The sequence below is a fragment of the Clytia hemisphaerica genome, unplaced genomic scaffold (assembly GCF_902728285.1).
Source record: "Clytia hemisphaerica strain Z4C2 unplaced genomic scaffold, Clytia hemisphaerica genome assembly, whole genome shotgun sequence".
Taxonomy (NCBI): Eukaryota; Metazoa; Cnidaria; class Hydrozoa; order Leptothecata; family Clytiidae; genus Clytia; species Clytia hemisphaerica.
In genome coordinates this window covers 10851-27274 of record NW_027103945.1, presented here as the reverse complement: position 1 = coordinate 27274, position 16424 = coordinate 10851, and the positions used below count along the sequence as shown (strand labels likewise).

General features: G+C 34.0%; 2 protein-coding genes across 2 annotated transcripts; both read left to right on the top strand.

Moving 5' to 3' along the window:
• Positions 1-11221: 11221 nt before the first annotated feature.
• LOC136809949 (uncharacterized) lies at positions 11222-13447 on the top strand. The gene is made up of 4 exons (XM_067066513.1): positions 11222-11779; positions 11950-12291; positions 12750-12890; positions 13166-13447. Exons 1-4 carry the CDS (start codon positions 11222-11224, stop codon positions 13445-13447), a joined length of 1323 nt encoding a protein of 440 aa, XP_066922614.1.
• A 545-nt stretch (positions 13448-13992) lies between these two features.
• LOC136809953 (uncharacterized) lies at positions 13993-15517 on the top strand. The gene is made up of 4 exons (XM_067066518.1): positions 13993-14063; positions 14333-14551; positions 14684-14890; positions 15146-15517. The coding sequence occupies exons 1-3, from the start codon at positions 14049-14051 to the stop codon at positions 14861-14863; spliced, it is 414 nt and encodes a 137-aa protein (XP_066922619.1). The 5' UTR covers positions 13993-14048; the 3' UTR covers positions 14864-14890; positions 15146-15517.
• The last annotated feature ends 907 nt before the right edge of the window (positions 15518-16424 follow it).

The following is a 16424-nucleotide window of genomic DNA, read 5'->3' as shown; positions in this document are numbered from 1 at the left end:
AACATTTTTTGCGATATTCACTTTTTTTGATTGGAAGAGCTTAAAGCACTCCATCTCCTTCGGGCTTTATAAATCTCTCAGGCCACTCGAAGAACTTCGCGTATTTTGATGGCGTATTTTGATGAAATTAAATTTCGCAAATCAGCAAGATTGAGTGATTTCACAGGAATTAATTTTCGCGAAATTTGGCTTTTCCCAGACAGAAGCACTGGAAAAGTTTATGCAAAAGCCTGTTTTATGTTCTAACAAGAAATTATGACCAAGAAATTCTGAAAACTGTGTTTTGAAGGAACTCATTTTTCGCGAGTCGTCCAAAACAACTTTTTTCGCGGGAACGTAATTTCGTGAATTTTGGGGCTATTCGCAAAAATCACGAAATCTTCTGGACCGCGAAACATTCTGACATTAAAGTAATTTGATGAAGAAAGGCTTTTTTCTGATTTAAGCTTTAGAAGTGACTAGGGAAATAAGTACTAGTATAGTACAAATTTTGATAAAAACATTTGAAAACTGAATCTCAATTTGTTTTCAAAAAAGGCATTTTTCGTGGATTATTTCAAACTTCGCTAGTAAATTTCTAAGAGATTTTTTGAATCATGTAATTGATATTTAAACGTAATTTGAACGTTATTCTAATTAAACGATTTATATTTCTCGATTGAACCTGCAAATACGTGCGATTCACACGATTTTTTTATAGGCGTATACTCAGGTAAGTTATGGCAAAAACATCAAAATTACCATGATTTTTGGAAAGCATTAGCCGGCGGAAAATGAGCAAGGAGCACTTCGTATCTCTAAGTACTTAGAGATAGCACTTCGTATTTAAGTACATAAACATACAGGATACAGATAGCAAAAAAAATGTTTTCTAATTTTGCTGACTTCATCACTTTTTTTGCTAAATTTTGCTGATTTCTGCTGACGTCAGCATAAGTGTTGTGCTGGAATACACGAATGTCCAGTCATCGAAAGAAGCATCCAGGCATCGAAACGATTATCTGGCCGTCGGAGTGAACAGGCGGGTATAATCAGGGGGGTACATATTCAGTGTAGTGATCCATGGCCGGTGGGGTGGTGGTTTTTCAAAGTTATTTCCATTTAGTTCATGGTAGTAAAAAGGGTGGTCCCCTAAAAAAAATCCCAGAAAAAATTACTACCATGTACTAAATGGTGGTACCAAAGAAGACTTTAATTTTAAATTTAAAGGATAGTACAATGTAGTATATTCAGCTAGATTTGATCATACTACACTATACTGCATGTGCCATAACTAAAATCTTTCTTTCTTCTTTCTTTCTTTGTTTATTTTTCTCTTTCTTCTTTTTGGTGTTTAGAGATTTCAATTTCGAATGTTGAAATCTTTCGAATAAAGTGGTGCCGTGTGTATTTTTGTTATTTTTCATAATGGTTGCCAAAGGAGTGAGGGAGGGAGAAAACAAACTGGGACTAGGTACGTCATATTTCCTTCGTTTCGAACGTAAAACTCCTACTCTTTGAGATATGGCACTGCTCTTGTTTTGAATATTGAAATTCTCCAGAAAATCGCATGCGCACTGAGGTTTTAATGAAGCAATAGAGAATTTCGAAACTAAGCCAACCAGCGTGTTTTTAAACATTCTTTATGGAAATCTCTTTGATAAACATCTTCGTAAAAGTTGTCTACCGTAATGTTTCTAATTTAACGCGTGGAAATAAATAATTATTTGAAATCTACGCTTGGAAAAATTAGAAAAAAAAACAAAGGCTTACGTACCCTCCACGTCTATTGAAGGTGACCAAGATATCCCAACGATTGTGAGTGATTCCACCACCCTCTAAATCAAACGAGGGTGATAGGAAACTGTAACTCCAACCAACGGGATTCAGTCGCATGGTCCGTCCCCCGTCGTACAACAAGACCACCCCCGAGATGACCAGAGAGTGGAACCTGGTCTGAACTATATTGAGGTTTGGTTATTTACGCGAGTTATATTTGTTTGTTAGACGAACGATCGTGCGATCTGATACGTTAACGTTCATGATTTACTCGCTAGCTTTGTTTCATTTCTAAGGGACACTCCCTGTTGCTTGACGTCTTGCACGTCATTACTGACAGTTTGCCTAGTTTACCCGGCGAACGGGAGGAACAATGACATGATATGTGTTATTTTTTTTTCTTATGTTGACATCATCTTACATGGTCTCAACGGGTTTTGATCTCATCTTATATGCTTTCAACATAGGGGGATATAGGATTTTATGTCATGTATATATCTTCCTCTTGTTCTTTAGATTAACATTCATAGTTACTATAAATAAACATATGAATAAGACATTCTTCACGCGTATAATTTACCTTGGGAAACCTTATGAAATGGGGTAACGCGTGGGGTGACGCGTGGCAACACAAATAAATTTTGTTTATATTAATAGTAGGAAAGCTTTTTCTAGCCTTTTTGATTGAAAAAGGGGGCTCTGCCGTGCCAAAAACTATATTATCCCTTGTTTGGAGTTTAAACCAAGACCTGTTGAACTATAAAAGATGTTTTGGTTCTATGAATTTTCACGACACTCAGCTCCTGCCCGTCCAGAAAAAAACAACGCCCCCATGAAAGCTTTGGATCAAAAACTAAATAAACAAGAAAGTATAAACATACGTAAACAAGTTCAGTACTTCCCCTACGAATGTGAATGTCATCAAGATATCATCAGTTTGTCATCAGAATACCATCAAATTATTCTATTCATCAAAGTATCATCTATAAGTCATCAACTGGATGAACTTTCAAGATTCGCTATGGTGTGTCATCCCCGAACCATTCAAAAGCCATCTATTGGATGGTAATTCCCCAAAACTCATCTGCGAGAATAAATTCATTCATTTTGACTTATAGAAATGCCATCTAGCGGATGAAAAAAGACTTAGAAATATTTTCAACATTTTTTTAAAATATCGATCACATTTTCTGCTTGTAGAAAAGTCATCCAGCGGATGAAAAAGACTTAGAAATATTTTCAACATTTAAAAAAAATATCGATTACATTTTCTGCTTGTAGAAATGTCATCCAGCGGATGAAAAAGACTTAGAAATATTTTCAAAATTTTTGTTAAATATCGATCACATTTTCTGCTTGTAGAAATGTCATCCAGCGGATGAAAACGACTTAGAAATATTTTCAACACTTTTGTTAAATGTAGCTCATACTCTCTGCTTGTAGAAATGGATGCCCGGGGCGGGCACTCAAGTTAAGTGACCTACCGTATATGCAGCCCTTAAGGCTAGGTTTTTCAGGCTTCTGAAAGTGCACTGTAAGGGTCAACGAGAGAGGAGGTGTACTGTAAGGGTTTAAAATTTGGGAAAATACGAAATTTTTGGGTCAATTTGGGAAAATTTGAAAACATTTCGCTCTTTATAGGGCAAAAACTTCTTGAAGAATTGCAACATAAGGGTTATTTGAACATGGCTCCGAATGGGGTTCTAGGTCCCCCCAACAAATTTAGGTCCCCCCTAAGTTTTAGGTCACCCCACTTTTCAGTAAGGTTCAGGTCCCAGTTGAAATCTAAAGGTTCAGGTCCCTGCAAAAAGTACTTTCAAGGTTCAGGTCCCAGCAAAGAAAAATAATTCGGCACCAAATTATTTCGATTTCAATATGTTATATATTTTTAAATATTTCATAAAGAAATCTAAAGAAAAATGATAGATATTTTTAAAGACATATGCATCCTTTAGTTCCCTCTCGCACGCAGATAAAAGTAAAACAGTAGAATATTTAAAAAGAGAACATTAAAACAAACAAAAAAATATCTTACAATTCTTAATTATTGTAATTAGACCCCAGAACTTTAGTGCAGCCCTTTAGGTCCCCCCACTTTGTTAGTCACCCCCTGAGTTTAGAAAATGAGACAGCTCCCACCCACTTTTAGATTTACACCCCCCCCCCAATAAGTGGGGGGGGCGGAGCCATGATTGAAGCTATTTTTTTCCTGCACTGTAAGGTGAGTAAGTCCTTAATTTTGGCTGCATATACGGTTGTTTTCAGATCGAGTGGAAATTTCATTGAAAATAATATTTAAAAATAGCACAAAAGTAGTGAGTGATCATTAACCCCAAAATCACTCAAAAAAAAAGCCATCGTTATTCCTAGTTAATTATTATGGCCTGAGAGAATCTCAAAGTTTTTATCAGCCTTAGAATTAAAGTTTGAATTAGAATTGACTGTAAACGATGAAATGGAGTGAATAAAGTGAAAAATAAAGATAATACCTTACAATCGAATTCTCTTTGCTGTCTTCTAAAGATCAACACAACCAATATTAAAATCATTCCAAAATCACAACCATTTATTTTTGGACCTACCCCGGTGGGGTGGAGGTCCTATAAATTACCCTGTGTTCGTCCGTCCGGCCGTTCATTCGGCTGTTACCAACTTTTCTCAGGATTGAATCATAGGAATCTTTTGATTTTTGGTACAAAGGTGCAAAATGGTAGTGGCCAAAATGTGATGGAGCCCGATTTTCGAAAAAAAAATTTTTTGGCCTAATTTGGGCCAAAAAACGGCTAAAAAACGGGTTTTTTGGACTTCGTGGAAAATTGGATCATTAATTTTTTCTGATTTTTTGCATGAAAGTAGGCTAACATCATTGGTAAAATTTGTTGGCTCAAAAAACGCATGTTTATCTATAAGAATCACTATTAATAAGCATACATCAATGTTCTTAGTCAAATTACTCAATTTTTTATGAGATAGATGCTTTTTTTGCTCACGAGGGCTTATAGTCAGGTTGCTGCACCACTTTTTTAGAAATCTTAGTGCGAAGAATCTAAAACCTTTTGGAACTTGTTATATAACCCCAAAGGATTCAGAAAAGTTTTACTGGCCATTTTCTATCTACCTCCTTTACTCGTTTCCAGGCCTTTTTAAATTTTGTGAGATCAGGGGTTAACCTAAGGTGAAATTTGAACCTCCACAAAAATGGTCATATTATACATCGTTGGATCGGAAATTTGATGTAGATTTCAAAAAAGGTTTATCTTACAGGGTAAAAATCAAGTGAAACATAGTTATTAATGCGGAAAGTCAGCAATATGACGTCATAGTTAATTTTTGCTTACAAAATCACAAAATATAAACTAGGTCATATTACACATTGTTAGATCGGAAATTTGATGTAGATCTCAAAAAAGGATTATCTCATAGGGTCAAAATCAAGTGCAAAAGAGTTATCAATCCAGAAAGTGAGCAATATGGCGTCATAGTTAATTTTTCCTTACGATGTTCTTGAATGACACAGACCGAGACGTTATACTTGGAAGTCACGAGTGTTCATTTTTTTTCTCGCGGCTGCCGAGAATTTATGGAACGGTAATTTAGCTGACCATAATCAAAGAGAAGGAATTTGTACTAAAAAGCCCTTTTCTTTTTATTTTGGTATCAGTATCAATCCTTCCATTCGGGTTTAAGAAGATAAATACTTTATCTTGACTCTCTAAGACACTATCAGCCCGGCGTGCGGCTCTTATGGGCTCCTTTTCCAAGCTTCCCATAGTGCACTATAAGGGTCGAAATGAGCAAAAATGAGAAAAATTGCTTTCAAAGGATATAAAATTTGGAAATTCAGACTTTTTTTGCCTTAAAATGTTCAAAGATTTTCAAGAAATTGCCCCGTAAGGGACGATTTTTCGCCCAAATTTACTCAAATTTGCCTAAATTTTCTCTGCACTGTAAGGTTCCGAACTCAAAGGCCCAATTTTGTGCCGCTCGTAGAGTCGTTTTTGAAACGAGTGCCCCCCTGGGACTATCAGTGACCTTTAGAAACACTAAATTGTTGCGAAAAATCACCCTTAGAGAGATTCTTTTGACACTTTCATAGTTTTCGTGTCCTTAAAAGGACCCAAAATGGGAGAAATCCCATACAGATTTTTTGACACTTTCCCTGGTTTCGTACCCTTAAAGGACCCAAAATGGGAGAATCCCAATCCTTCGAGAAATATTTGACTTTTTGTAACCCCTAGAAACCCCTGCAGAAAGTGGTATATTGGTATATACAGATCATCATGCCATGATCCTAAATGAAAGCCTGAATGTTTTTGTTAAATGATGAGTTCTGATTTCTGATCTCCCTAAATTTATTACTATGGCTGGATGTGTTCCAAAATCTAGGGACAACTTTTTTTAAAACTCTTTCAAATCGGGGGCAAATTTATTATTTCAAACTTTTTTCGAGTTAAAGTGCGATGACTGCTAGATTTTTGGTTCAGTATTTGTTTGACTTTGTCCGATAGAATCCGATTTTTCGGTTACGAAATTTGGTCTTTTTGAACTTTTTGCCTGCAGACACTTGTAAAACTTCATTAAATCCATGAACTTTTGCCGCGTTACTAACAAAGGACAAATCAGTTCTAAAGCTTTCTAGGGGTAACTAGAAGATATGAGATTTTTCTTGATTTTACTCCCTGTTTCATTAGAACACATCAATATTACTGGCCGATGGATTCACGGAACCTTAATCAGAATAAATTTTTAGCCAAAATAAACATGCAGAACACATTGCTGCGCTCGCTAATACTTGCTAATACTAGTTATACCATCATCATTATACCGGGTGTCTCTGAAAAAACTTCCCCCTGTTTTTTCGTCTTTTTACGCTCTTTTTGAAAAATTTTTTTTTAAAGTTTGATATATACTAAAATTTAAGTTAAACCCTCCCCTAAACGATTTCGAAAATATCAAGCTAATATATTTTTTCACTTTTTCGCAATATTGAATCAAACAGGGGGAAGTTTTTTCAGATACACCCCTAATCTCAGAAATCAATACGATTTACACATTAATACGACAATATAGCTTAATCAATTTTGGATAGCTTATTGAAGACTAAATTGTTTAAAATTCGGTTAAAAAATTACACTTTAGGAGACTATTTTGAAATTATCAATAAACATCAATACGAAAGATGCTCAATCAATATTAGATACCTTATCGGGGAAAACTTCGTCAAAGAAAAGTGACGAAGTTTTGGCCAAGTGACAAATATTTTTCCCCGACGAAGTTTTCCCCGATAAGGTACTATTCTTCTGCAACTATTTAGGCAGGGAGAGGGATGGCTTTGTTGTTTATAAAAAAAAGTTCAAAGCTTTAGCTACCATTTCGCATTCGAAAAGTTGTATGTATTGCTACACACGTGTATCTATTAAAAAAAAAAGGGGGTTTGGTAAATTATAAGTGTTTTTGAAAATGTTGTATTTACAGTATTCTGATCGTATTCTGATGTCTGATGAGTTCAAATTCTTTTGATTTTTAAAAAGAATTAATAGCAGAGTGCTTTTTGAGTTTTACGTGCGTTTAATAAGTATCAAAAGCGATTTTTTGTGTGATTTTTTACCCCCGTCTAAGAATTCGAGCGTTTTAATGTTTACATTCTATTCTATTACAAACGCAAAGAGGGAAGACAACATGGCGTCAGAAAGTTCACTGTCAACACTAAGAGTATTTCTTGTAAAACTTTTCTCTATAACTTTGGATGAAGGTAGAATTAGAATGTCCAGTAAAGGGAAATGATTTGAGTAAAGTATTAAGAATAAAATGTGCATTAAATTAGATTCTTCGCAGTGAGGTTAACTAAACTTGAAATTTTTGAGGTCCAGCAACCTGACTATTACTTTTGAAGAATATGTGTGTTTAATCATGAAATTTTGGTTGCTTGGCGTGTTTTTATAGAAAAACTAACCAAATTCGATATTTTTTTCTAAGCACATTATCAATTACTTAGGTATTAGCTTTTCTCGAGATTGGTTCTTTCATTCTTTATGATTTTTTGCACAAAGATGCATAACTATAAACCCTTGAATGTGACGGAGCCCGATTTTCGAAAGAAAATGTTTTTGGGCAAATTTGGGCCAAAAAACGGCTAAAAAAACGGGTTTTTTGGGCTTAGTGAAAAATTGGATCATTAATTTTTTCAGATTTTTTGCATGAAAATAGGTAAAAGATGGCTCAAGCAGATTTTTGCAAAAAAAAATTGTTGGCTCAAAAAACGCACGTTTTATCTATAAAAACAATATTAATAAGATCTCAATGTTCTAGTCAATTACTCCTTCTTTGATGAATAGATGTTTTTCTCCGAAGTCTGAATATGAAAGAAATGTTTACGATCATAAAATTTTGGTCTAAACGTTTTTTTTATAGAAACAACGACTAATTTTATAGATCGTCACATGTGTTCTGAATGATTTTTAAGGTCAGCTCACGTATATATCAATTTATGTGTTAAATCATAACAGGTAGTCCTAAAAGTATCANTATTTTCTTGTTATGTAAATCAAACACTGCACAGTAATCTGAAATGAACGTTTATTTTGAAATAATTTGTTGTCATAATGGTGATTTTATTTGATCATGTTTCATGAAATGTTTTAAGTCTTTAACCTTTCATTCTTTTTCTTAAGCCTAATGGAGAGGAATCCTCTCCAAAATAGGATATTCTGAAAAAATAATCCAAATAGATACAGCATCGGGTGGCAATGACACATCACTTTGTTTTGCATCACTCAACTGGATTCTAAAAGTTTGAAATAATATTTGGAGGGTTCCGTTGGTAAATTTGTCAGGGTTTTTAGTTCTCCTGTTCATCAACTTTCTGAAAAAAAACAAAACAAATCTTTCAATAAAGAGCAGGGGCATTACTGACTGAAAAGGTCTTTCGCACTTCCAGTTTTGTATATTGAAAGCATCTGAACTCAATTAATAAATGAATCTTGGTCGATTAAGACTTCCTAACAAAACTTTTCACCGACTGACTTATATTTTCAAGGTGGGAAGAAGCAAAATAAGATTATTGTAACTTGTAACTACCATCTTACATAAAAACAAATCTTAACTATTTTTTTTCAAGGTCATATCCACAGACATCAAATTTCGATTAACCAATTCTGCAAAAATTACCTTAATGTTTTTATGTTCAAAATTGTTCTTGGAGAATGTTGATTACTTCTAAGATAGCTGGTTCGAATCCTGCCTCTTTATTAAAATAAAGAGATGCTATTGGAGCGTCAATGAGGTATGAAATTCTCAAATAACAATTTTGCACAATAAACACATCAAAGGTGTATAGATCGTAGAACTGGATTTCTGGATTTTGATTCTTGAAGAAAAAAGACAAAAAGAATGATTTTATATGCTTATTTATGACCTGTTGTGTACTGTAAGTTGGTCTAATATCTTCAACCTACTCTTGGGTGTCTAATAAACATACATGTACTTTAATTTTTTTTGTGTCAAATTTCCTGCCTGTACGCACCTTAAGTTTGAGGAATTTTCCAGCCTCTACGTTTATTCCCTCATGTACGTTTATTTATTTTGACCCAATATCGCCTGATTCATACTAGTAAAAATTTGTTATTTTTTGTTCAAGTAAGACGTGTAGAAACAGGCAATTTTTCATTGGGCGCTGCCCCTCCTGAAATCAGTAAAATTTAGGTAAAAACAGCCTTTTTAGCGGAAAAACACAAAGACAAAGTGCCCTTATTAAAATATGTTCTGAGAAAGGATGTTAATTATATTGGAACGTAGTGTGGGAGATTTCGAATGTTACACAATTAAATTCGAACATTTTGCTATAAATTTGAGCTTTTGATTTGAACTCTACTTTTGAAAAATTGGTTGACTTTTATCTGTACGTTTATTTTAGCCTGTACGTTTATTTCAGCCTGTACGTTTACTAATTCCTATTTTATCCCCCCCTGTATGTTTATGGTCTGTACGTTTATTAGGCACCCAAGAGTGTAAGCTTTGCCTCCAGTTCTATTACACAACACTCAGCCCCTCCTAGCAAGCCCCAGTGCTTTTTGAAAAATACAGCCCTCAATAAAGCAAAAATGGTAATAGCCCCCCCCCCCTAAGCTCAGGGAGGGGTGCATTCTATGGTCGACATTTCTATTCTTTTGCCATTCTTGAAATCTTAACGGTTTTTGGAGTGGCTTTGGAGAAGAAATAAAGACAGTAGAGATATTTCCAACATAACTTATATTACTATAATGGCAAATTCAAGCTGGTATGTACAAGTGAAAACAAACAGAATCAATAGACTGTAAAATGAAAGATTTTTGGATATGGTGATATAAAAAAAGATAATAGAAGAAATAATCAGCCCCCATTGAAATTCCAGCACATGTTTTGGTGCCCCAAATATTTAGCTATATTTTAGCTCTAAGTTTTTGCTTGCAATATTTTGGGTGTACAGTCAGGGGGGTTGACGCTATGATAAATTATCAACTCAACGATTGTCCAGAGCTAAGAATGAATCAAACAGCAATAGCAGACCAGGTTTTAATCCAGACACATCAAATTAAGAACATTACTACAGCCTGTATATAATGAGGCCCCCCCCAGCGGACCTTCAATTCACACAATTTTTTTTCCAAATTCACGCATCCACGCAATGTTTTTCACATTTCACACAATTTTTGTTCAAAAAAGCTTTCCAACTTCACGCATACCACTGGGGGCTATAATGGCTATGTAATGATTGCTATACATACCAGATTTTTTCTTTAAATTTATTTGCATTTTAAAAGCTTTCGTGCTGGCTTTGTGCATAGTGTATTCATTAAATTTCTCTTCATGGTTTACCCTTCTTTAATTTGTGCATATCCTGTTGTCTGAACGTTTTAATTTTGAATCAAATTTCTTTTTTATAATTTTCAAAAAAGTTTCAATCGAAGGTTTTCTTGGGAGACTCCTAGAATGTTACTTCGTTGACGCTCCAATAGCATCTCTTTGTTTGAAAAGAGGCTGGATTTGAAACCTAAGCTAAATCTTGGAAAGTTTTATCAATTTAAGAAATCGGGAATTTAAGTTTTGAAAAGGGTTGAATTTTCTTTTTAATTTGTACAACTTTAAGGTACACAAAATATGCCGAAAAGAGGATAATGTTCAATACTATTTTTGTTATGTATAACGTAATAGTATCTCTTTGTTTATAACGAGACTAGCTTCAAACCAACACTACTTGACAATCTATTATATTATATGTTATTTAATTTCTTAGATGGAATGTGCTATATGCTCAGACAAGATTGAGGACAAGGATAAAAAATTTAAGTTGATACCTGACAAAATAAGAAAAATTAATCCTTATGTGGAAATACAAAAACTGACGGTAGAAATTGAAGTGAAATCAGACCACATATGTAGTAAGTGTTATTGGGATTTGGTATCCATAAGCAATTCACGAAAAAAAATGGAGAGGGATGTAAACAAACTGAAAAATGTTAACATCAAAGGAAGAACTGGACTTGAAACCACAGTTGAAGTTGTAGACGAACGTAAATTTGAAGAAATCAAAATCACACAAGGTAACTTTACAAAGATCTTACCACCTCAACTAGAAAAGCTTGGCAAATCGTTGCTGTACAGTAGATGGAGTGAAGTGTCCAAAGCAGCATTCGACACACCGGTATTGCAAATTTCCCTGAAAGAGAACTTTTGTAAAATCCTACAGAAAGAAAGTGAAGGGTTGTGCAACAAGAAAGACCCATCCATCCTTAGAAAAACTTCAAAAGATGACATTAAATCCTTTAATCTAGTTAAGTTATACGAGGAATTATCAGTGCGTGCACCATTTTTGGTAAAAGTTTTGAGTTTGATTTGCTTCAATGGATACCAAGCTAGACGTGATCAGGATTTGCATATACCTGCAGTTTGTGTAGCAGCTGCAACACTATTAAAGAACAGGAATCAACAAATGAATGCAATGCAAGTAATGATGAATAGTATTGTCCAACATTCCAGTTTAACAGTAAGTTACTGATTTTCCCATATATGTTGTCTCCATGAAATGTATTTTCAAAATTCACAAAATGAAATTTGGCAGTTTATAAGTATTCAAAAAATTAAACATCATTTTAGCCTCTACACAGTAATTCACAAGTTACTTTTCAAGTAATCATTTTCAAACATTTTCTTTAGGGTTGTGTTAACCGTTTGAAATTTTTGAAACTTACAACGTCATTAAAGACATACTACAGAAAGATGGATGAGTTTGGTAAAGACTTTGACGCTGATGTGAAAAGGAGGGTCGAAATTGACAGTAGAAATTTGGCTGAACGACATGGTTATGTACCAAAGAAGAAGGTGAAAGTGGACAAAACAATCCGTATGGTCAAAGAACCGGTCACCACCAAGTTAGATGAAGATGTGCCAATGGAAGTTGTACAAGAGGAACCAGTAGAACATCAGTATATTGGGAAATTCAAAATTTTAGAGGATAAAGATGAGACAGCACTTGTATCCAAGAGTGTATTGAAGGAGGTTAGGAATGCCCGTACTTTATAACAGAAATGATTGATGTAAATGGATCAGGAAAGGGAATCTACTTTTCTTTTCTCACCACACCAGTATAATGTCTTCTAGAATTACCTTAAGTGAAGAAATTTAGGTGTAAAAAGAATTAAATTTATAGGTCATTTGCAAGAATAAATTTGCACGAAGTCTTCTTCCCCATTTTTCAAATAAAATGTTCACCAGAAATAGGTCTTTCGGCAAAATTAATTCCTGCTAAATTTAGAAATTTTATTAAAAATAAATTGTCAAGATAAATTACACCAATTACACCAAAAATTTACACATTGCCAAAATTTATTTTCTTAAAGTACATCATGGAACCAGAGGCTGATTTTACGTCACTTACAACTAATCAGATGTTGGGTCTATTGAAGATATTTAAATGATGCATATCAAAATAGTAATAAAAGGTTTTTGTTTTTAAGTTGAAACTTCACAACACGTCAGTAATTGAGCCTGAAGAGGAAATGGATGAAAATGAAGAGACTGATGGGAGAAAGGTAGTCATTGACAATTTCGACTTCACAACAAACGTCAATGATGAAACAGAAAGTCATAAAAACCAGGTATATGTATATTATCTACAGATATCTAGTATATTTTTCTATTCCTAAAAACTTTCTGTATTACATATCTAATTTAGAGAGATTTTTTCTAAATTCTACACCTCATGAAAAAAAACAATGTAGGCAATTTTAGGAAATCTTGCCAAAATATTTTTTCTTCCTTCCTTTACATATTATATTTTTCAAGAATTATTACAATCATTTGACTCAAAATATTTCATAAAACTTTTCTACTGCAAAAAATTGTGATTTTTAAATAAATTTAAATTTTAAAGGATTTTCACTGGGTTTCACAGATGGCCACAGAAAATCGAATGGGTTTTCCAGAACTGTCAACTGAAAACGATCGATCTGTAAAGACATTGGAAAATGGCTGTCTATTACCACAAGTCTCAGACCACGTCAACCAACGAAAAGATTATGTCGCACTGGTTGCTCGTGTCATTGTTAAACACTTGAAATGCTTGGAATTTTTGAAAGATGCTGTTGTGAATCACATTAAACACAAATTCTCACACCTGACAACAAAACCAACAGAAACAGTCTGTTTTACATGAAATTTCTATCAGTCAATTGAAACGTGATATTTTTTTAAGTTTAACAAAAGGATACCTTTGTTACCTTTGGCAACAGTTAACATTAAAATTATCCTTGTTTTTCGAACAATAGAAATCATAATTATTACAAACTTTAAATGTCTTTCAAAAATTTAATTTAGACTTTTCTCGGTATGATTTATCAAAACGAAAATCAATCAGATGGGATGAAAGAGTGTCTCAAACATATCCAAGAAAACCAACCAAAATATGAAGATGATGGTGAAATGGTGTATGGCGATCAAGGAATAGTTGGAGATCAGGTAAGCTTTTAGCAATTGAAAAAAAAACAGCAATTTCGTAAAATTTAACCAAAGAACAATTGTGAAATTAAGTACCCCTTATTAAGTACACATGAGAATTTATTATATTACCCACGAAAATATAGAGATAGAGAGTTAAGGTATATGTAGAAAGTCTTTTTATTTGTCTTATTTATTTCTTACTTTGTAGCTCACAGTTGAACGTGCTGCAAATAGCCTTGATCAATTAAGGAAATGGTTTCACTGCAGAGCAAAGATGTGATGGTCTTCACGTGGAAGTTGCCGATTTTCACACCTCAATGAAGCTATTACAGGTCTCATTTTCTCTTTGTATTGCTTTAGTTCACATACTTTCTCTCTTTACCTATAATTGTGCTTCCCTTTCAATTTATATTTCAAAGATGTTTTGTTTTTTAAATTTAAAATGTAACGTGAGCTTACTTGCTATTGCAGTTTGGGTTCCCTTTCATCTTGTTCTGTACTTGGGATTGACAGGTAAAATTAATGAACCATCAATTACTTTGTCATGTCATCTCATTGAAATCTGGGAAAAAAATCGTATAATGATTATGTTCTCTTTTAGCTTACTATGGACAGGTTTTACCAGTCAAAATCGTCAACAGATAAGTGTTCGTTATATTCTGATAAAGTCTTGATCAATCGAAAGAACTTGAAGAGTGACGTCAGCAAAAACTACAATCATTGTAAGAAGTTTGTCCAACTTGAGCTTGAGGCAAGGATAGTTGCTGCAGCATGCCAAGAATTGGAAGTAGAATTCTCAACCAATGCGTTAGACCATGAGGTAAAAAAAATTGTATGTCTTCATTCTAGAATGGATATTATACCTGTGTTTTAAACTTGGAATTATAAACTCTTAATTTGATATTCTCAATATTAACTTCTTAAGGAAACTACTAACTTTCCATTCTTCTAGACTCTTCAAAGCCTTGAGACCAAAGAAGACAGAAAGATTTTCTTGAACGATGTTGCATCAAAGATCGTTGACAAATTTATCCTTCCAGAGAAGAACAACAAGGAGTGGATCAGGGCATCTGAAAAGGAAAAGGAGCTTAAAGATGATGTTGAGAGATTCAAAGAAGATGGGTTATTATAAATGTAGATTTGATGGATGTAATAAAAGGTATTTTTTGTTAATGCTGAGGGACTACTAATAGTTGTTCTCGACCTAAACTGGTTAAAAAGGATTAACTATCATACATTCAGGATTGCTGTTATTTTGCTATTTGGAAGTTCTGCTATATATGTTACTAAAAAACCCAGCTTTTCCAATTCATCTCAACATTCTGTTAAGGCGAATATAAATTAAATTTTTGCCAACATTTTTATCATTTAGCATTAAATTTTGCAAAAGGATGAAATCAATAATTCTTTTTAGATACAAGGATGACGGTGTACTGCGCAGAAAGCATGAACTTACCCATAATGGTTTTGTTTACGAAGAGCCATCTACTGCAAACCAGGTCAAATATGTGTCAAATGATGATGATGATATGTATAACTATCAAACTTCTTTTATGCAGTTAGCCATGGTCATCTACAACTTTCATGACGCGATATCTGAGGGAGATGGGGACAGAATTCTGCGTCAATGGAAATTCATGCTTCTGTTTTATAAAGCAGATGACCCACACAGCCCGAAATACTGTGTTGAGGCATTCTACTTACTGATCCAATATTACGCTCTCCTGGCCCCACAAACTGCTGAACGCCTGATTTGGAATCGCTTTTCCAAGTCGGTTCATGGACCAGGAGGAAATATCCCATTGGATATGGCTCTGGAACACTTCAATAAAATCCTCAAAAAACGGCATACGAAACATGGGGCCAAACAATTCAAGCCAAAAGGCAGTAGATAGGTTTTGCAAAGCCATTGTTGTTAACAAAGCGATTCTTGAGAACTTTGACTCAACTTGTAAAATCATCAAACGTCATGGCCGCCATCGTGAAATCAAGGCAACAGACGATATTGAAAAACTTACCAATGAACTTTTACAACAGAAAGCCTTGACAGTCTCCAGTGAGCCAAGGCAATACAATTTCTTCAAGGCTCTTAGCCCAAGTTTGCTGGATAAATTCAACTTCCATAAATTGTATGAGTGGATTGACAAACACAAAAAAACATCATTACTCTTAGAGCCGCAAGATAGACTCATTTTTTTCATTCATTCTCTGAAATGAAAACAAGGTTAATATTATTATTTCTTAGAAGCAGTGTGTACACGTTTTTTTAAGAAACTAGTTTTATCAAGCAGCATTAATGTTTCTAAAAAAATCAGCCTTTTGAGCCTTAAATGTTTCTCACATGTTTCTAAACTTTTTGACATAATCAGCCCCATGGAAGGCTGAATTGGAAGGTTCTTAAGCGAAACCGAATTAGAAAATGTTTATTTTCTCATTCTCAGCCTCAGCATATTTCTTAGATTTTAGGCATTCTGAGCCTCATGTTTCTTAAAAGTGTGTTTCTTAAAAAAAAAGCGTGTATTATCATGTTAGCAGATCGAAATCCAAACTCTAAAATGTATTAAATAGGAGTTTATTTTCAAAATTAGTTTCATGGAAAAACCAACCATTGGATACCTTAAATTTAGTGTCACATTTGTGAGAGAAACATTTTTAGTATTTTTGATAATAATATTGATAATAATAATATTTCT

Coding starts and splice junctions, on each gene's coding strand:
- LOC136809949 (XM_067066513.1), top strand. CDS start 11,222: ATGGAGAGGGATGTAAACAAACTGAAAAATGTTAACATCAAAGGAAGA. Junction 12,292..12,749: donor CCAAGAGTGTATTGAAGGAG/GTTAGGAATGCC, acceptor TTTGTTTTTAAG/TTGAAACTTCACAACACGTC. Junction 12,891..13,165: donor CAGAAAGTCATAAAAACCAG/GTATATGTATAT, acceptor TAAATTTTAAAG/GATTTTCACTGGGTTTCACA.
- LOC136809953 (XM_067066518.1), top strand. Junction 14,552..14,683: donor CCAATGCGTTAGACCATGAG/GTAAAAAAAATT, acceptor CCATTCTTCTAG/ACTCTTCAAAGCCTTGAGAC.